The following is a 21,641-nucleotide window of genomic DNA, read 5'->3' as shown; positions in this document are numbered from 1 at the left end:
AAGTTTCGTGACTACCCTTTAAATACAGCAAAATATTTCGTTAAATGTTATCCTTGGTATAACATGCCTCCAACACTTCACAAATATTTTATCCATGGACCAGAGATAATATCGCACGCTATGTTGCCAATCGGACAATTATCAGAAGAAGCTCAGGAAGCTCGAAACAAAGATTTTAAGAATTTTAGAGAACATTTTTCTCGCAAATGCAGCAGAAAAAAAGCAAATGAAGACATATTTAACAGACTTTTAATCAGTTCTGACCCCGTTATATCAACAACAAGAAAATTACCAAAAAAAAGTGCAGGATTTACCCGAAGAAGCATTAGAGTTGATCGTGATAGAGAGTGGCAATAATAATGAAGTTGATGATGACGATGATGATGACGATGATGATGAAGGCGATGATAAAAATTCAAGTGAAGACGACAATGATCATGAATATGATTATAGTGATCAAGAAACAGTTTATATATTGTAATTAAATTTGAAGCTTAAAAAAAAATAAAAATTTAGAAAGCCGATGTTCAGCATATTTTTGTTTTTTAAGAAAAAAAAAACAACCAAAAAACTCGAATTGCATTATTTTCTTACTTCTTTATGATTAATTAACTAAAAAAAAATAACTTTTCCATAACTAGAAGACTTGTGGGAATTAATCTACATTTTGAGCACCATTTACCCCACTGAGCGGCGTGTACCACCGGTGGTACACAGGCAAATTCATTTATCTGGCGGTGTGTACCACCGGTGGTACACAAATGTTTATACTTTTTATTCAAAAGCCATACTAGAATGAGACATACTAGAAAATCCATACTAGAAAGAAATTTAACAAAATAGATTGGAAATTATAAATTTATATTTATTGTAGGCGTTTTCAACATAAACAAAATTTTTTTTTTGTAGTTCTTTCTGAAGCAAAACAAAATTTAGTTATTCAGTTATTTTCAAAAATAAAAATAATAATTCTTCAAACTTAGTATCTAAAATGAAAATGAGAATGACAATAAGTAAACATATACAAAATTAATTTTTGCAGTTCTTTCTGAAGTGTGGTTATTAAAATATTTTAGAAATCGCGATTCAACTAACCGATCACCTTCTTCAAAATTCGTAAAATTGTCTGCTCACAATAACGAAAACAATTGCGCATCAGAAAAATTCCGCAAACGAACAAGTTGGTTTCTCGTGCACGCGCTGTATACGAACACGCAAAAAATGCCCCGGGTAGAACGTGTTAACTCTGTCTCTGATTCAGGCTTGATGAAATGACGTCCCATAGGTCTGATGTTATCAGAACACTGCATCGATAGACACCACACATCATAATTTTCTTCACTCAATTTCTCAATTTGCAAAGACATATTTTGAAGAAGAATACAGTTACCCGACACGGAATAAGTTCAGTATTTTACAAAAACTTAATTCGATTGCAATTTATGTACATAAGTTACTGCAAAATTTCACTTTCAATCGAACTGTGATGCTATCTGGGCCCATAACCTATTAAAGATGTCGCTTTAGCAAGGTTTTATTAGTAACTAAAAATAAAAAAATTACAATGCATGCTGCGCGCATACAGCGTATACGTATAAAGAATAAGCGTGGAGTACGCGTGTCAATTCAAACGGTGCATACCCACCTCTATGTATGTTTACATACATGGAGGGTAGAATATAAAAGTATATGTGATATTTAATGTGTCGTTTTAGTCTTCATATTTCCAAACATTAAAGGTAATGGCGTTTTATGCTTATCTAGTTCTAACCGAAGCTCCTTGCGGAGACCATCACTAATCCTTGGAGACACATTTAAATTCAATCGGACATAAAAAAATAAATCCTTTGCTAATTATCAAATAACTCTAAAAGTATTCGTCGGATTTAATTTAATTTTTCAGAGAATATTTCTTCAATATAAATGGATATTTGAAAATTCTGGCTACTTTCTTCTTTTATTAAACTTTGGTATGCCACTTGTAACCTTTATGGAAGTTGATAAAGAAAGTCATGTGTGTTTATTTCGCCGGTCAAATCTTGTCAAAGTAAACTGTTGATGTATGTTTTTACACCGAAATTCCTGCTATTCTGAATAGATATCTGTCTAAAGTTTTAGGACTTTTTTATTATCGTCTACTTAAAAGAGTATACAGAATATTATAACGTTACACGTTCAGAACTTCTAACTGCTTGTTGTGTGTATTATGTTCATATGTATTACTAGTTAATACCAGTAAACGAAACATAATAAATTAATTGAAATAGCGATACTGGAATATCATCATTCGAGACTCTCGAGAGTGACCTTGTCAAATAAAAAGTTATTTTTTTGTACAGAATTATAAAGGTAAGACATATTCCATTTTTTTATAAAAACAGTACAACCTCAGACAAAGAACTACCGAACTCGGTTTTGATTTCTTAAATTTATAAAATTTATATAGCAAGAATAAAAAAACCGTTTTTTATTTAATAATTTGCAGCCAATTGAATATTCATGTTGTAACGAGATTTCAATTTTGGTTATAACTTGATTATATCTGATCACCGCAACAGTAAACAGTAGTAATAAATCGTATGAAATAAAAATGTTAAAATACATTCTTTTAATATTTTTAATAAAATTAAATTACTCAATGGGTTACAATGCAGATAATATAGATTTTATATTTTTCGTATTAATTATTTCTTTTTAGATTTGATGTTATGAATCATGCGGGTTATAATTTGGTTCCTTCTGGCATTCATGCTACATTACGTGACCTCTATAAGAAGCATTAATACCCAAAATAGCCAAAGTAAAAGTAGTAGTAGAATTAATGATAATAATCACATCGGCACAGATATTTTATACGCCAGCTCCTTATTAAATGCGGTACATATTCACAAGACAGAACTTTTGAGCGATGAACAGGACCTTGTGCAAAATAGCGACGGTATAATCGACGGTTTTACATCTGCTAGCTTAAAAGCTGCGCTTTCTGATAGTAACGGCGGAAGTTCACCATCTTCATCTGCCTCAGCACAATTCGGTGATGGAGACGATAGCGGAAAAGGAGGTGCTGTTGATGCCAAAAACTATAGCAACGTAATAACTAATAACATTAATTTTGATACACCGTTAAATCATTTGGTTGTCGACACATTCACTGGACGAGTATTTGTGGGTGGTGTCAATTATTTATATCAACTTTCACCGCAGCTAGAATTACACGAAACAGTAAAAACCGGCCCAAAAAATGACTCGGTCGAATGCACTGTCTTAGATTGCCCAGCTCATGCCGTACGCAAGCCTACAGACAATTATAACAAGGTGCTGCTGATCGATCGTGCTACCTCACGTTTAATTGCGTGCGGATCTTTATTTCAAGGCACGTGCTCTGTCCGTAATTTGCAAAATATTAGCATTGTCGAACAGGATGTACCAGATGCCGTTGTTGCGAATGATGCAAACTCATCTACTGTAGCATTCATAGCGCCAGGGCCACCGCAACCGTCGATCACCAACGTCATGTATGTAGGTGTCACGTACACAAATAATTCTCCATATCGTAGCGAGATTCCTGCTGTAGCATCACGCTCACTCGAAAAAACTAAAATGTTTCAAATCGCATCATCGGCAGTAACAACGGGCACAAGAACCTTTATAAATTCGTACGCCCGAGAAGGCTATTTAATAAATTACGTTTATGGATTTAGTTCTGAAAGATTTTCATATTTTTTAACGACCCAATTGAAACACAATTATCATTCTTCACCGAAAGAGTATATAACGAAAATTGTGCGTATTTGCCAAGAAGACTCAAACTACTATTCATACACAGAAATCCCAATTGACTGTATAACTGGTGGTACTAAATATAATCTAGTTCAGGCTGGTTACTTGGGTAAGCCGAGTATGGATTTAGCCGGAAGTCTGGGCATAACCGTCCAAGATGACGTTCTCTTCGGAGTATTTAGTGTTGGAGATGGAAATGTATCTACTGATAATTCAGCTTTATGCATTTACTCGTTAAAATCTATACGGCGAAAATTTATGCAGAATATCAAATCTTGCTTTAATGGCGTTGGCTCTCGTGGTCTGGATTTTATATCACCAAATATGTTATGTGTTCCAACTGTAAGTATTATGCACAATTTTTGTTTTTGATTTTTAAAATTTTTCTAATAGGTTATAGCAATAAAAGTTATAATTCGAGAGCATTTAGTAGTAGTATTGTTGTTGCTAGTAAAAATACTTGATGTATATTTGTTATCACTTAAAATCATTCTTAGATTGATGGGGAAAGCAGCAACCAGAGAGGATCGGAAATCATTATATTAGGGTTATGAGGGTTAGGCCAATGTCTAGAACAATTCCATTCAAATAAACCTCATAACTTTTATGAATACATTTTGACAACATATTATATATATTGTGGTTGGAGAAGGTTTGGACTGATTCCATTAGAAACAAAATTCAAGTGTACCTGCTTTTTTTCATGGTCGAGCTTTTAGCGTCCAACGATTTTTGTTCGAAACGATAATAAAAGTTTGGCAAGATAACTCACATATCGAACGATTTATGTGGTTAACCCTTATGTGAGCACCGGGGTACCCGGGTGTCCACCACCACACTTTTCTGCTAGTAATTCGGTGAAACAATTTTTTTTCGAACTGAGCTTCCGGATCCTTGCGATTTAACTTTCATCAGAGCTATTTCAGTATACAAAATTGAAAAAAAAAATGTTATGAAGTTTAAAAATATTTTTGAAATTAGGTAATTCGCTTGGAGCACCCGGGTACCTACTATATGAAAAACAATGCAATCATCTGTAAATGAGATTCAATACTGATAAATGTTTCAACTAGATAACTTGGGATAATAAATAAATAATTACATGAATTGACAACATAAATTTATTGAATATTCATTAATTATTCAGCACAATCAGGACATTTTACTTTCGATACAATTTTTTCGAGTTTTTCTTCGCCTTTTGATTGTCAGTTGGTAGCAAACGTGACAAGAACCAGTGACTTTTTTTCTACCAGAGCTGTCGCGAGGCTCAATTTCTTGTTCAGCAACAGTGACAGGGGTAAGCGAAAATCCGAGCACGCTTTTAATAAGAATAAGAGCTTAGTTTTTTTCCGGGACATATGAACAAAGCGCAACAGAACGTTCGTGAAAATCGAAGAGAGAAGAGAATTTACTTAGGTCTAGATTTTTTTGCAGCCATTTGTTTGGGTATATACATAAGGCTTATTTTTCTTCAATGGACCAGTGATTGTAAATTTCCATGAGAGCAAGTGTTTAGCAAGAGACAAAGTCGTAAAATAATTGTCCATTGTTATATTTCGGCCACTTCCTTTGATTGGAGCTGCAATTTTTGACGACTCTCTCTCCTTGATTTTTTTCTCGAACATTGGCAGTTTTTCCTGTGTAAAGAATTCCCGACAAGGGATATGCGGTTTCAGCATTGCAAATCCACCAAATTTGTATGCCGTATTTAGCGGGTTTCGAAGGAATGCACTGTGTGAATTTTGTGTTCCCACGATAAGGATAAAGCTGCTCATCGATTTTTAAATTTTCCGTAGGTTTGTAAACTTTACCCAAATTTGCATTGAACATTGTCCATAAATCACGTATAGGAGCAGCTTTGTCAATTTCTGTACGTGCTTGGCGTGTGTTGGTATCATCAAAACGAATATAACGCAAAATAGATCGAAATCTGTTGAAACCCATCGCCGCACGATAAAGAGGATACGAGTTACTCTTCCACATATCGATAGTATGATTCGTATTCGAATTATTGACGCCAGATCGAATCAGAATCCCAATGAACGCATACATTTCTTGCACTGTTACCGAACGCCACGCTCTATTCGAATTAGGATTTTTTGCGTTATGATCTTTATAGACGCTTAGAGCTTTCTGGTTAGTATAGCGAATAATAAAATCAACCATTTCAACTGAGATTATAGGCTTAAATGTATCTCCTATGGACAATTTTTTTGTAGATCTAGCAGGGCCACTTTTCAGTTGCAACATATTGTGAGAAGCAGTTTGTCGAATTTCAGGCAGCTTCTTACACCAAACAGTTTTGTCTTTCGCAACGTATTCATTGGCATTTTCTGTACCTGCTTCTGACTCACTGGTCATCTCCCCCCTCCCCTTTCGGACGTCTCGCTTGCAGTGGCAGAGCGTGGAGGCCAATCCTCATCTTCATATTCTGAGCTCTTATCTTCTTCTCCAGATGGTTAATAATGTCGATTCTAACGCAAAGCCGCTCTATGCTCATCAACGCAGTCGACTTTTCGTCCTTTACATGACATTTCTCATCAACTGTTCACTTCTCACTGATTCACAATTGCCAAGCAGCGTCACTGTGTACTCCGAAGTCACTGAAATGAGTCTATTCTTAGATACTAGCACAACTACAAACATTTCGAACACATGAAAACTGACCGCATCCCACCCGCAGAGCGCGTGAAATCCTTATCCCGATTTCTCTTCCAGAAAAATAAAATGGGCGACAAGAATCAAACACAGCTAAAATATTCTCTTAAGAGAATTATTAAATTGTTTTTTCAGAATTTCGTTCGCTTCCAAACTTCGAAAGTATGTTATTATAGTGGTGGGTACCAGGGTACCCTGGGTGCTCATTAACGTGGCTAAAACTGGGTGCTCACATAAGGGTTAAAAGAAGTGTTGTCCCAGTCCAAGACATAATTATCAGAAACACATTCTTTTCGAATTTCTACAATATATCTCAGACTTTTACCGATATTTTTGATCAAAAGTCGGCAATTGGCACCGGGGCCAACGTATTCGGCCAATTGTTGTCTATAAACTGTAAAGTGAAAGAATCAGATGGACGTTGAAATATTAGCATATACATATGTATGTAGTATTGCATGGTTACAATACAATTTCGAGGATTTCCACATTTTAGCATAAATGTGTAAAAGATAAGGACTCCATGTGCATGTTCTAATTTTAATACTGGCTCCAATTGAAGCCTTTTTCGTGCCATTTCGAGTGTAAAGTTTATTGACCCTGACGGTGTTTATTTTTTAGAATTATCGCACCTTTAGTAGTTTTCAACATAACCGTTATATGAGGTGTAGACGTGCTTACTGTCTGATTTCACATATTTTTTGAGGAGTCATCGAATGGAGTCCTCCTTAGGTAGTTTGGTTGATCTAGTTTAAGAGGTTTGTGATTTGTACTCATTAGAGGCAGGCCATACCCACTTTTTTTTTTAATTTAAGACTACACAGCGTTTTCTTGAATCAAATTACAGTTGTTTTTTTTTAATCATAATACAACATACTTAGGTTTCCGCTTAGCGGCATTTTGTGGGGCACGATTACGATTCTTGGGGCGCCGCGATTTGATGGTACCGATGAATAGAGGAGGATTAAAAAATATACACACATATACCGTCCTCAGACGCATAGTTTTCGAGATATTTCACTTCAAAGTTCCATAATTTTACATGCAATTCACTCTTATTTTGTTTTGTTTTTCTTTACATGTCATGACAAATACCAGTGTTGCCACATATTGTCTTTTACAAAAACTATTAAAAATTTTTCTGTTTAACATATATAAAGAAAATGGTACAAATGGTTTTTTTATGTTATGTTAATTGATAAATAAAGATAAAAAATAATAATAATAATATAGTAGTTTACTCATCGATCGAACACCGGGGTATTCATAGTTCTTTTGTGTCGAACTACTTTCTGCACTGGCGGCCTTCGGCCGCGTTTCAAAAAAAATAACCCTCATCGATCGAACACCGGGGTATTCATAGTTCCTTTGTGTCGAACTACTTTCTGCACTGGCGGCCTTCGGCCGCGCTTCAAAAAAAATAACCCTCATCGATCGAACACCGGGGTATTCATAGTTTCAACAAATGTTTGATATATGTATATTCAGGACACAAAGTATGGCAACACTGCTATTTGTCATAAATGTAAACACACAAATCGCTTGAAACTTCGTATGTGCAAAATTGTTTTAAAGTATATTTATTTTCTTAAAAAATATACAATTAATATAAATTTTTGATATATACGAATGTCTACAGTGTAATTAAATATATATTAATTAAAAAATGTGTGAAAATGGGGTTAAACATAGTGAAATGACGAGCATTGTTTTAACAAATTTTTGAACTTTAAAGTGAAATATCTCGAAAACTATGCGTCTGAGGATGGTATATGTGTACATATTTTTTAATCCTGAGGACCTCCTCTATCTATCGGTACCATCAAATCGCGGCGCCCCAAGAATCGTAATATTGCCTTTTGTGGGACTGCAATAATCCGATGATACTGCCTGCCAATTCTTTCAAGAAACACGTGTGCAAAGTTTTATCAGGATATCTTCTATTTACTCAAGTTCTGTCTTGCATAGACATATGGACGAACAGACAGTCACCCGAATTTCTACTCGTCTCGACTCTCAGATCATTTATAATAACTTAAATTCTTAATCAAATAACTTCAGACAAATAACGAATATTATTTTGCACTTGTTCATAGAAACTCCAAACTATTGGCGAGGATTTTTGCGGACTCGACGTGAATTCGCCATTAGGAGGTGAACAACCCATTGCCGTTGTACCGGTAGCCAAGTTTGATACTCGGCTCACAGCAGTTGCGGCTACAAGTACTAGTGGCTATACGGTCGTTTTCATTGGCACTGCAAATGGACATTTAAAAAAAGTAGTTGTTGAATCAGTGGATTCCGCAAATGAGTACGCGGATATACCAATAAAAGTGGGTTCTCCTATTAATCCAGATATGCACTTTGATAGCCGAAATCTTTTTATATACGTAATGTCGCTTAATGAAGTAGCTAAAGTTAAGGTTTATGATTGCTCCGACTATAGAACGTGTGGAGAGTGTTTGGGTGCACGCGATCCCTATTGCGGATGGTGTTCGCTTGAAAACAAATGTAGTCCACGTTCTAGTTGCCAAGACGATGCTAATGACCCTCTCTACTGGGTTAGTTATAAAACAGGCAAATGCACTACAATTACAAGTGTTGTACCACATCAACTTCAGCGAACTACAGCAAGAACTTTAGAACTCATTATCGACCATTTGCCGCAATTGAAAGAAAATCTTGTTTGCGCATTTACTACGGAAGAAAAAGCACTTTTTACGAATGCTACAAAAAAGCGTAATGGTGTGAATTGCACAACTCCACGTACAGATATGCTACCACAAATAGAACAGGGAAAACATCATTTCACCGCCAAACTATCCGTACGAACTAAGGATGGACCAGATCTTGTCTCCACCGATTTTACTTTTTTTGATTGTAGCACACATTCATCATGTACTCGCTGTGTATCTTCGGAATTTCCTTGCGATTGGTGTGTGGAAGCTCATCGATGTACACATGACACTGCTGAAAATTGTCGCAATGACATTCTTGTTACTGGAGTTAGTCGCATTGGACCTAGCTACCGTTCAGGTCCTGGTTTTTGTCCAACTATAAACGCCACTGGTGAAGGTAGTGAGATGCTTGTTGCTGCTGGGACTAGTAAGTCCATAAAAGTTAAAGTGCATATAATTGGGCAGTTTATAGTACAAACACGTTTTGTATGCCAGTTTAATATCGAAGGACGTGTCACTAGTTTAAATGCACAATTATTGGGAGATACTATATATTGTGACAATATGGAGTTCCAATACACTTCACGCTCTCCTAATTTAACTGCAACATTTGCTGTTATCTGGGGTGGCTCAAAGCCACTCGATAACCCTCATGATATTCATGGTAAGTAGTATTTATAACAAGAATAAAATTCACTTAAAACCACTTCAAATTTACAATTTGAAATAATTTTTTTACCAGTAAATTATTTTATTTTATTATTTTGAAATCATAGCATCATTAAGATTCCGACATGACTTGATTTGAAAAAAAAAACTGTAAATTTTAATTTGTTTTAAATCTAACCTATGATTCTCGAGCTACAGTGGTTACCAGTTCAAAAAACATAATTTGAGAAAAACTAATTTAAAGATGTATACTTAATTTTACTAGTCGCTTGCAGCTGCTAATAAATACCTGTTACAGGACGTTCCGCCTGAGAACCCTTTGCTAATTATCGAATATATAGAAAAGTATTTTTCTGATTTACTTAACATTTTTGGAGAATATTTCTAAGATATTACTCTTTCAGAAAATGTGAGAAAAATATTTTTTTTTTTTTCAATTCTGGCAACTTCTAACCTCATAAATACATTGTTTTGCATGGCATTTCTTTGGTTTGCATTGTTGAGAGAAGCGAACAAGCGTTGCTTGGGCCTTCTGTGTTTTAAATTTATCAAAATTCTTTCGCTTTATAGTGAACACTAATAATATAAAATATATTTCATTTTTTATTTTTAGTTGTGATATATAGATGTCGTGATATGGCTGACAGCTGTGGTATGTGTTTAGCTTTATCAGAAAAATATAATTGTGGTTGGTGTTCGTCTACAAATACGTGTGAAGTTGAAGAACAATGTAATAAAAATAATGAAGGTAAAACGGATTGGTTGAATCGTATGGAAACTTGCCCCAATCCTGAAATTCATTTATTTTATCCAAAAACTGGTCCCTGGGAAGGCGGGACAAACATTACTATACGCGGTATTAATTTAGGAAAAAATTTCTCTGATATATATTCAGGCGTACGAATTGCCGGTATCAGCTGCATGCCTTTTCCAGAATACTATGTTGATACTAAGGAAATTGTTTGCAACGTAGATAGTCCTGGTGTTCAATTGTATCGAAGTGGTCGCATTGTTGTACAAATTGGTGATTATAGGGGTGAATCTAAAGAGGATTACGAATTTGTTGATCCAAAAATTACACATTTTTCGCCACAATATGGTCCAGTTTCTGGTGGTACTCACTTAAGGATAGTGGGCAAATATTTGAATGCCGGATCCCGAATTCAAGCATTTATAAACGAGCATCTGCGTTGCGAAATAATTAGCGTAGATGTTACGGAAGCTATATGTCGCACCGCACCTTCACCAGGTATCATAGAAGGTCGCCTCAAAATGCTATTTGACAATGGACCCCGGGAGTTTAACGAATATAATTTTAAGTATGTTCTGGATCCCACTATCGATCAAGTATCGTCAGGTCCTAGTAGCCAACTAAAAGTACCCCGTGGTATTCCAGCAGGAGGTATTGAAATCGCTGTAACCGGAACTCAATTCAACTATATTCAGAGTCCAAGAATGTACGTATATTATAAAAGTGAAATATTTTACAGCCAATGTAAGGTTCAATCGGCGACGGATATGTTATGTTATTCTCCTGTAATTGAAACAGGCAATGACATATTTGATGCAGATAATCCGGAACTACTAGAATATGGATTTATTATGGACAACGTTTTAAGAGTTCAAAATCTCTCTAGTAAGCAAAAAAATCATTTTGAGCTTTATCCAAATCCTTTATATTACAATTTCGAAGAGGATATAAAATATTATAAAAGTGAATATTTAACAATTAATGGACGAAATTTGGATCGCGCATGTAAGGAAACGGACGTAATTGTACGAATTGGCAAAGGTATTTGTAACATAACATCACTGTCTCGTCAACAATTAACATGCCGCCCTCCACCAGAAGTAGCAACAGAATCGGGTAATGAATCAGGTCCAGAAGTAATTGTACGTATAGGACATTCTTTGCAATATCGCATTGGGATATTGAGTTATGCATCACCAAATTTAATGCATGACTTAAGCAAAAATGTACAGTTAGGCATCGGAGCAGGTACAGTGGTGATTCTTTTGATTTTTGTCGCATTTCTCGTAGCATACAAAAAGAAAACTTCAGAATCAAATCGCGTTTTGCGTAACATGCAAGAGCAAATGGATATATTAGAGCTTCGTGTTGCGGCGGAATGTAAAGAAGCCTTTGCCGAACTTCAAACAGAAATGACAGATTTAACAGGTGATCTTACTTCCGGGGGAATACCTTTTTTGGACTATCGTACATATGCTATGAAAATTCTTTTTCCAAATCACGAAGATCATATTGTACTACAATGGGAACGTCCCGAATTACTACGCAAAGAAAAAGGATTGCGCCTGTTTGGTCAACTTATAATGAATAAAACATTTTTATTACTTTTTATTCGGACACTGGAATCGAATCGTTACTTTTCCATGCGTGAGCGTGTCAACGTCGCTTCTCTTATAATGGTAACACTACAATCAAAGTTGGAATATTGCACCGACATACTAAAAACGTTGCTTGGTGACTTGATTGAAAAATGTATTGAAGGGAAAAGTCATCCAAAACTTCTGTTGCGTCGTACCGAAAGTGTGGCAGAAAAAATGCTTAGTGCTTGGTTCACCTTTTTGCTGTATAAGTTCTTAAAAGAATGTGCTGGCGAACCATTGTATATGCTGTTTAGAGCAGTCAAAGGTCAAGTAGACAAAGGACCCGTTGACGCGTGTACACACGAGGCCCGTTACTCGCTAAGTGAAGAAAAGCTTATACGTCAACTTATCGATTTTCGCCCAATGACGGTATATGCTAGTATTATACAACAGCCAATATTCTGCAATAGTATTGATATGATGCCAACACATACCGAAAATGTACCCGTCAAGGTCCTTGATTGTGATACAATTGGTCAAGTTAAGGAAAAGTGCTTGGACACAATATATCGTAACATTCCCTGGAGTCAACGACCACGAAGAGATGACTTAGATTTAGGTACTGCTGGCGAAATTAACAATATAACCTTCACTTGCAATACATATTTTCATTTTCTCAGAATGGCGTACGGGAGCTAGTGGTCGTGTAATTTTATATGATGAAGATACAACTTCGAAAACTGAGAGTGAATGGAAAAAACTCAATACACTACAACACTATAATGTTCCTGACGGCGCTGGACTGAGCTTAGTACCCAAGCAAAGCTCAAATTACAACTTTTCAATACTTTCTGATAGAAATGAAAAGTGCCACAAGTAAGTTATATAACATTGTAATATTTATTTTATAATTTTTTAGGCTTCTCCACATTGATCTATGTTCTACATTAATATTTCTTTCATATTCTTTAAACATATTAAATTAAGTTTTGGTCCTTGCGTTTCTTCCACAGATATGAAACATTGAATTTATCGAAATATACATCTTCCTCACCAACGTTTAGCCGAGCTGGTAGCCCTCTAAATAATGACTTACATGAAAATGGTATAAAGTTTTGGCATTTGGTAAAACACCACGATAGCGATATACAAAAAGAGGGTGAACGTGTCAATAAGCTGGTATCGGAGATATATTTAACACGTCTGTTAGCAACCAAAGGAACTTTGCAAAAATTTGTCGATGATCTTTTTGAGACAATCTTTAGTACGGCACACCGAGGCTCCGCATTGCCATTAGCAATAAAATATATGTTTGACTTTTTGGACGATCAAGCATTACTACATGGAATAACCGACCACGAAGTTGTGCACACTTGGAAAAGTAATAGTTTGCCCTTAAGGTAAATATATCTGTGGGATCTCTCTCGATCATCTTTGCTCTCTGTTTACAAAATAGTTTTATTTTAGGTTTTGGGTTAATTTAATTAAAAATCCAAATTTTGTGTTTGACATACATAAATCAAATATAGTTGATTCCTGCTTATCAGTTGTAGCACAGACGTTTATGGACTCTTGCTCAACATCAGATCATCGTTTAGGTAATTTCGTAAGGTATTTTATATCAAATTAATGTACAAAATTTTAAACAGGTAAAGATTCTCCGAGCTCGAAATTGTTGTACGCAAAAGATATACCGGAATATCGCAAATGGGTTGAAAGATATTATCGTGATATAAGAGAAATGCCATCGATCTCCGATCAAGACATGAATGCTATGTTAGCCGAAGAATCGCGAGTATGAATTATATATATAAAGATATATATATTAACCCCCATTAATATAATGAAACTTTTTATTTCAGCTACATACAACGGAGTTTAATACAAATTGTGCCCTCCACGAACTATATACATATGCTGTAAAATATAATGAACAATTAACTGTAACATTAGAAGAAGATGAATTTTCACAAAAACAGAGACTTGCCTTTAAATTAGAGCAAGTTCATAACATGATGTCAGGAGAGTAAAAATGTATACTGTTTAGAAATTTACTTTTGTATGCGATATTATTTTGTTAGGTGTCTTCAATTTTGTCGAAACAAACGTATATGAAATCACTTATATTCAACAAAAGAGAAAAGAAAGACAACACATTTACCAGCTCTTTGATAAGCTTTTGCTTCATTTAGTAGCACAACGACAACCAATTGTATACAAATAACGAGCAATAATTTGGCTATTCGGATTTATCTATAAGCTGAACAATTTAAGGAAGTAAAGTCGTCACTAGATTTGTATTAAAAAATTGTATAATGTAACTATTACTTTTTTAATGTACGTGTGCAAGAGCTTTGAAATGTTTATAATTATCAGAGCAACGAAGCACGATATGAAATGTTTTAGTCTCTTCTATATTCTCTTATGCGGTGGCGTACATTTGTTTCTGAGGATATAATTGGCGAAAGTCTTCAAAGTGTATAAAACGAACTAAATTCCATGCATCTATTCTTGTTCAGGTTTACCGTATACGTGTTCCACCACGTCAAATACTAAATCAAATTTTTTAATTATAACTAAAAGCGCTAAGTCAAAAGGAAATAATTCTTAATGTTTGTTTTAAAGACCTTGAGCATTTATACTTATTATTGCAGTTATAAAAGTAAACATAAATCGTAAAACATACAAATATATAATTTGCTGAAACTTCTGCAAATCTCAAAGATACTCACTAGTACTGTTTTTTAAGTATTTCTTTAGTCGATTTAGATCTTTCCATTTATTTGCCGATCCGTTTCAGATGGAATTGCATAATCACGAACAAAAAAATTAATATAGCAGATATAAGGTCATATGAACATAAATAATCGTAAAAACACAAAAACGACTGATTTTATATGAAATATAAAGTAAAATAAATGTTTATATTATACAAATCATTTAGCTTAACAATATTTAGGTAAAATAATACTAAACATCCAGGTACTATAAGAAAATAAATAAGAGCGCGTTTATTTATTTTGTTGTACTGCTAAGGATGTGTGTAGTGTTTTAAATTATAATTGTAGTAATAGTTGTCTGTACTAATTTGTCTAAAAATTGTAAATGTGTACTGAATGTATGTCGTAATCATAACAATAAGAAGTGTATTGGTAAATCTATTTGCTCCAAATTGGTGAAAACCTATGTGACAGGTGGGAGGTTCACTACAAAGGAATGTGCAACTTAGTGTACATAAGTAATTATGTATGATTATAAAAAGGTATATATTATAGTACTCGGATGACAGTGAGAGTACATTAAGACTTTTTTTTATAATTTCGGCATCACTATTCATTTAAAGTTACTGAAAAATTAACCTGAAATATTAAAACTGTAAAGAATCTGATGGTATAACAACCATTTAATTATATTTTAACGTATTCTATTACAATGTAACTTTCCCACCTTTAGAGATTGCACCTATGAATAGAGTGTACGACACCTTTAGGGGCTTAGATTGTTAAGCTGGTCTAATTAAATGCTGTTATTGGCTTGCTTAAATTAATGAGAATGTATGTCATTAATAAAAAAAATGTTCCGGGACTCGAAAATAATTTAATGTAATGGCCCACGCACATTCAACTTTTCGCGCTTTTCGTGTCAATTCATGCTTTAACAACAAACAAATCGAACAAAGCAACGGGTATGTCACAATGAACGCTTCTCATAAAAATGGCGACTGCTACTTGGCAAAGCGGAAAAAGATAAGAGTTTTTAAACATGTTGTTGCGCCTTTCTGCCTTTCGCTTCGATGCAAACAAACTCATACGAGAGCATAATGTGAAGCAAGAGTTCTGTGTGAATCAGCCATAAGTGGTTCGAATCAGTGATCTGCAGTGAATGATTTAAATACAACTTTGAGTTACTTGCGAAAAATTGAGTATGAAGCACACAAATTATTGACGGAAAGATTACAAGTGTGATTACTGCTCACTTACTATTATGAGAGCGACAGAGTTTTAGCTTGTCAACTGCTTAACTTGTATTACAGCCCTGACAGGCGACAGCGCAAATATGCATTAGCAAGCTTAATTTACATTTATTTCCGCATTTGACCCATGTTAATGCAAGTTTGTAATGCACAAGAATTTCGTGCATTTAGCTGAATTTACCAAATTTGAGTAGGCAACACTGCTCAAAAATGGCCGAATTTTGCAATTTTTTGACAGATGTCGCTTAAAGCCGCCTCCTTTGCGTTTGCAGCATCAGAGGTAAGCAGTTTTATATTGCTAATTCAATTATGTCCAAGTATATTGACATAAACAAATTTTAATATATTTAGATGGCAGAAAATAAACAACGCACAGTTTGCTATCCATTTTTCCAATATTCCTAACTTTTTCCGCATTACAATCAATTATTGCTTTTAATTTCACTCTATTATGTTTTAACGTAGTTAATAATAAACGAATTTTTTTGTAAATTTATATTGACTTTCCAAAAATACCAAAATTTCTATTAATAATTTATCTTATTTATTTTTATTAATTTTTTTTTTAATACATAAACAAATTTCACTATCAGCTGTCTAAATGCACAAGTCTGTCAACATAAAATTGCAATGCGCATTAGCGTTGCTTAAAGCGCATTAATTTTGCTCGTCTGTCAGGGCTATTAAGCAAATACTCACAAGTGTTTGGTTATGAGTTCACAGTTCTTACAGTTATGAATCCGATAACATAAAATTTAACTCCAAATATATATACTTCTACTACTTATGAAATATACGTTCAGACGCCGCACTATTTGCAGGTATAGTCCAGATTTTAAGGACAAATTTTCATATGTGTGCAAAGTTAGTTTTAAGTTGCTTCCACCATTGTATTACCTAAATTTGTAGTCTTTCATCTCCAATACTTTCCTGCGCACCCATGTTTGAAATAGTCGGGAAAAAGTCTGAGCTTACTTGCAAATGAAGGTGTACTAATTGATGTTGAAGTAATAGGTGAAGAATTTAGGGACATGTTCGGTCGTGTTAAACTGTATATTGCCTGATATCTCCTCAATGCTGAAATGCTTAACAGCTTCAATATTAATATCCCTCATAGGTTTTGCTATAGGATATAAGAATAGTGCTACTTTGTGGTAAATGCTTAAATATAGCCAATGTACGGTCGATATGTTTGGATATATTGTATTTAAAAGAGACTATTGCTGGAACGTCTGAATGAACTACTTCGCATATCGTTTTTAATCGAAAAATTGAAGTACAAAACATATTGACACAAAATTACACTCGTGAAATTTGTTAGAAATTGTGTCGAAGTATTGGCTCAACTCTACCGAAGAGTTGACGATATTTACATTAATCTCAAACCAGCTACTTTGTTATTTTCTGTTAAAATACTATTGATAGTCGGCCAATTTAAGAAAGGGACTTATAGACCTGACAGACGACAGCGCTAATATGCATTAGCGGGCTTAATTTACATTTACTTGCGCATTGGACCCATGTTAATGCAAATTTGTAATGCACAAGAATTTCGTGCATTTAGCTGAATTTACCAAATTTGAGTAGGCAACACTGCTTAAAAATGGCCGATTTTTGCTATTTTTTGACAGATATCACTTGAAGTCTGCCGCCTCCCTTGCGTTTACAGCATCAGGGGTAAGCAGTTTTATATTGCTAATTAAATTATGTTTATGTATATTAACAAAACAAACAAATTTTAATATTTTTAGATGGCAGAAAATAAACAACGCACAGTTCCAATATTCTTAACTATCCATTTTTCCAATATTCTTAACTTTTTCGCACACTTTTTTCACATTTGAATCAATTATTGCTTTTAATTTCACTCTATTATCTTTGAACGAAGTTAATAATAAACAAATTTTTTCGTTAAATTTATATTGATTTTCCAAAAATACCAAAATTTTTATTAATAATTTCTCTTGTTCATTTTTATTTCACTTTTTTTTTTTAAATAAATAAACAATTTTCACAATCAGCTGTCTAAATGCACAAATCTGCCGTCTGTCACCATAAAATTGCAATGCGCGTTAGCGTGGCTTAATGCGTATTAATTTTGCTCGCCTGTCGGGGCTATTAAGCATTACCAAGTAAGGAAATTCGATTTTTTGTAATATTTTACAAGGCTTTGCAATAGAATAGGCGATAGAAAATAAGTGATTAGAACAATTGAATATCGTGTAGTTTTGACATGAGCTGCTTTAAGGTTATAAATAAATTGAGAAAGCATGCAGAGTAATTTGCTCTGAATATTTATTCCCGTTGATTTCTCGAAGTCCATAGACTTAATGCTCAAAACTATGTTTTTTAAATTGGAATTTCGATTCAATTTTAATAAAAAACTCTGCTAACATTCCAAACCCAGATCCCTAAACATAACTACAAAAGGGAGGCACTTTTAAGTTAATTTATTTATAAAATAAGAAAGGAACTCACATAATAAAGCCAATAATAGCAAAAATATTAAAAATTCATGGGAAAAAAGTGTACATACAGCCACAAAAACTTAGTATTCAGGGGTGTTGTGGAATGCAAGACAACTGCTTAGCTGTCAGAATTGCATACCAATTCTGATTTTAAATGGTGTCACAGAATCTGATTGGATTTTCGTCTTTTCGAACATACGCAAAACGAATATTCGAATCAGCTGTTTAGTAGTGTGACAAAACATGCAAATGAATACATTTGGTAGCAATCCTATTAAAGTTTTTAATGAGTTCTGAATTAAAGAAAGAGTTTAAGAGATAACATTTATCGAATGATAAGGACGCATTTGGGTGTTAAATTACATTTATTACGTTTTGTAAATCTAATATCTTTAGATATCCGCATTTTTTCCAAAAACTCAATAATTAAGACATTTTGTGTTTTACACTTAGGTTTCCCCTATAGAAATAAATATACATTAATTCGAAATAATAAAATGACTTGGTTTCTTAGCTTACATTTCAAATCTGTGAGCGACTATCTTCTTGCTTTGTTTCTGATAGCAAAACCGATAAAATTGGTTTCCGTGACATCCAAAACCGATACAAATTATGTTTCGAATATCAAACCAATAATATCTGAATTCATGACACCTACTACGTTTTTGATCGGTTTCAATTCTGATTCCGACAACTATCGGATTCCACAACACCCCTGATTATTCAAAAAAAATTATGAATAAAATGATAATTTGTTATCTTTTAGTATTTGGTCGGTCCACCTTGGGCATCAATGACAGCTTGAGGACGACGAGGCAATGATGCCACCAAATTCTCCGTTATATTGGATGTTATTTCGGCCAATCACGAATAAGGGCGGTTTTTAATGTTTCGCGTCAACGTAACGACAGAAATGTGTTCTATTGGATTTGAATCTGGTGACTGGGGTGGTGAATTCAGCTGCCTTGGAGCATAGTATAGAAGTCAGTTTCGAACAACGCGCGCAGTATGCTTCGGGTCGTTATCTTGTTGGAAAATCCATTGATTTCCCAAACCCAAGATATCAACAGACGGCTTCAGATTTTGTTCCAATTTGGTTTTGTATTGATAACGGTCCATATTACTCTCGACAAAAATCCTCTACAGACGACGCAATGGTACCCCAAACCATAACTTTAACGCCACCATGTTTAACTGAGGGTATAAAATTCTTTGGATCAAATGCAGTATTTAATTTTCTCCAACCTTTTGAACGGCCATCACTTCCGAAAATATTATACTTACTTTCGTCAGTAATAATAATAAAACACGTTTACAAAAGTATATATCCTTATCTAGATGGGCTTTAGCAAACTCGAGGTGAAGTTTACGATTCTGGGCTGAAATTAGTGGTTTTCTTCGTGCTACTCTGCTATGAAATCCATTGTAATGTAGAACATTTCTTATTGTTCGAGGATTAACAGTTATATTGAAATATTTTTCGATGTGTTCCGATATTTTGGGGCACTTATTTTTGGATCCTGGTTGACTACTTTAATAATACTACTAACATCGCGTATTGAGAGAGTCTTAGGTCTACCAGTTCGGGGCTTATTTTCGGTACTATTTGTATTATTATAATTTCTAATGATCGTTTGTACAGTAGCACAACTTAGTTTCACGGCCTTAGCAATTTCTTAATACGATTTGTTTTCTTTTCGGAGATTAACCACAATATTTCTAACTGAAACGTGTATTTATTTTCGATTATCCATTTTCATTGACAAAAATAAAAGGAACTCCACTATAATTATCGCTTTGCCCACTTAAATAATTGCATTGCTTGTAATTTAAAATATGGAGATCAATGATAACTGTTATTACGCTTTCTTTCCGCATAATTTTTGGTTCGATGTTAAGAGTTGTCGTGCTGTATGTAGATTTTTTTCCCCGCTTATTATTATGTTTTTCCTTAATATTTTCTATTTTATATATTTTAATATATTTTCTTTCCTACAAATAATATTTGTTATTGGTGCCTTAAACGTTGATATATATATTTTTTTCAATTATCGCTCCTAATTTTCTGGTACATCAAAATTAATGGGTGTATGTAGACTTTTTTCCTTGACTGTATGTAATCATGAATAAACTATGAGCCACCCAACTCATCTAAACGTATGCAATGAATAGCTTAAACCATTGTATGAGAGAAGCAATTCGAGCCAAGTGGAAGCGATAAGTGATTGTGAGACATAATCACACTCATTATTACACAAGCAAGCCATGCAATTGTGAGAAGAGTCGGTGAGTCATGAATTTGAGAGTATAATCATAGCCAAGTTGTTCACTGCAGATCACTGATTCGAATAAGGTAAATAGTATGAGGAAATATTGAAAATTTTGGGTATGTTCGGTTGTTGAAATATTGTTGAAAGAAAAGGCTTTGCTTGTACTTTTTCTGGCTTGAATTTTTGTAAAATTTGTATAATAAAACTTGTACATGAACAAGAAGACGATTTATTTGTAAAAATGTGTTATCAAAAACGAAACGTATATTTTTTAATTAAATAATATATAAATTTTAATTTACTTCTAATTTCCAGAATTCTTATTATATTTCAATGATATTATACTTTAAGAAAATACAAAATTAACAGATGAATTGCATTTTAGAACGCAATACATATCATCATACACATTCTTCTGAACATTATCCATATCTTTATGTATTATATTATATCATATATGTATGTTATAAGCACTTCATGAAATAATTAAGAAAAAACATTTGCGAAGCGCAGTAATTGGAACTGACAAATAAAACCCAGTAATAACTTTGTAATTAGTAACGATATATTATTTGGTGAATTAGTCAGTTAAAGGTTGATATATTAGCGTTTATATTATTTTCTACTCTTAATTTAACCGCCTATATTTTTATGGTTTGATGCATTATTAATTCGTTCATTCATTTTCTATAGCAAAGATTTTTTGAAATTATTGTATTACTATTGTTGATAGATGGTTATCTTTATAAACAATTTAGCATACGATTTGATAAAAGTAATAAAACACAAGTAATAATAACGATAAAGCAAG

At 33.9% G+C, this 21,641-nt stretch overlaps 1 protein-coding gene across 1 annotated transcript; it reads left to right on the top strand.

Annotated features, from left to right (window-relative positions):
• Positions 1–2,253: 2,253 nt before the first annotated feature.
• On the top strand, positions 2,254–21,384 carry LOC126766090 (plexin-A2). The gene is made up of 9 exons (XM_050483842.1): positions 2,254–2,349; positions 2,699–4,122; positions 8,538–9,783; positions 10,402–12,738; positions 12,800–12,995; positions 13,133–13,519; positions 13,587–13,717; positions 13,769–13,914; positions 13,982–21,384. The coding sequence occupies exons 2-9, from the start codon at positions 2,716–2,718 to the stop codon at positions 14,147–14,149; spliced, it is 6,018 nt and encodes a 2,005-aa protein (XP_050339799.1). The 5' UTR covers positions 2,254–2,349; positions 2,699–2,715; the 3' UTR covers positions 14,150–21,384.
• The last annotated feature ends 257 nt before the right edge of the window (positions 21,385–21,641 follow it).

Source organism: Bactrocera neohumeralis, unplaced genomic scaffold (assembly GCF_024586455.1).
Source record: "Bactrocera neohumeralis isolate Rockhampton unplaced genomic scaffold, APGP_CSIRO_Bneo_wtdbg2-racon-allhic-juicebox.fasta_v2 cluster11, whole genome shotgun sequence".
NCBI classification, from domain to species: domain Eukaryota; kingdom Metazoa; phylum Arthropoda; class Insecta; order Diptera; family Tephritidae; genus Bactrocera; species Bactrocera neohumeralis.
The sequence above is the reverse complement of the archived record's forward strand: the minus strand, read 5'-3'. Positions and strand labels throughout refer to the sequence as shown.

Coding starts and splice junctions, on each gene's coding strand:
- LOC126766090 (XM_050483842.1), top strand. CDS start 2,716: ATGCGGGTTATAATTTGGTTCCTTCTGGCATTCATGCTACATTACGTG. Junction 4,123..8,537: donor ATATGTTATGTGTTCCAACT/GTAAGTATTATG, acceptor ACTTGTTCATAG/AAACTCCAAACTATTGGCGA. Junction 9,784..10,401: donor TAACCCTCATGATATTCATG/GTAAGTAGTATT, acceptor TTTTATTTTTAG/TTGTGATATATAGATGTCGT.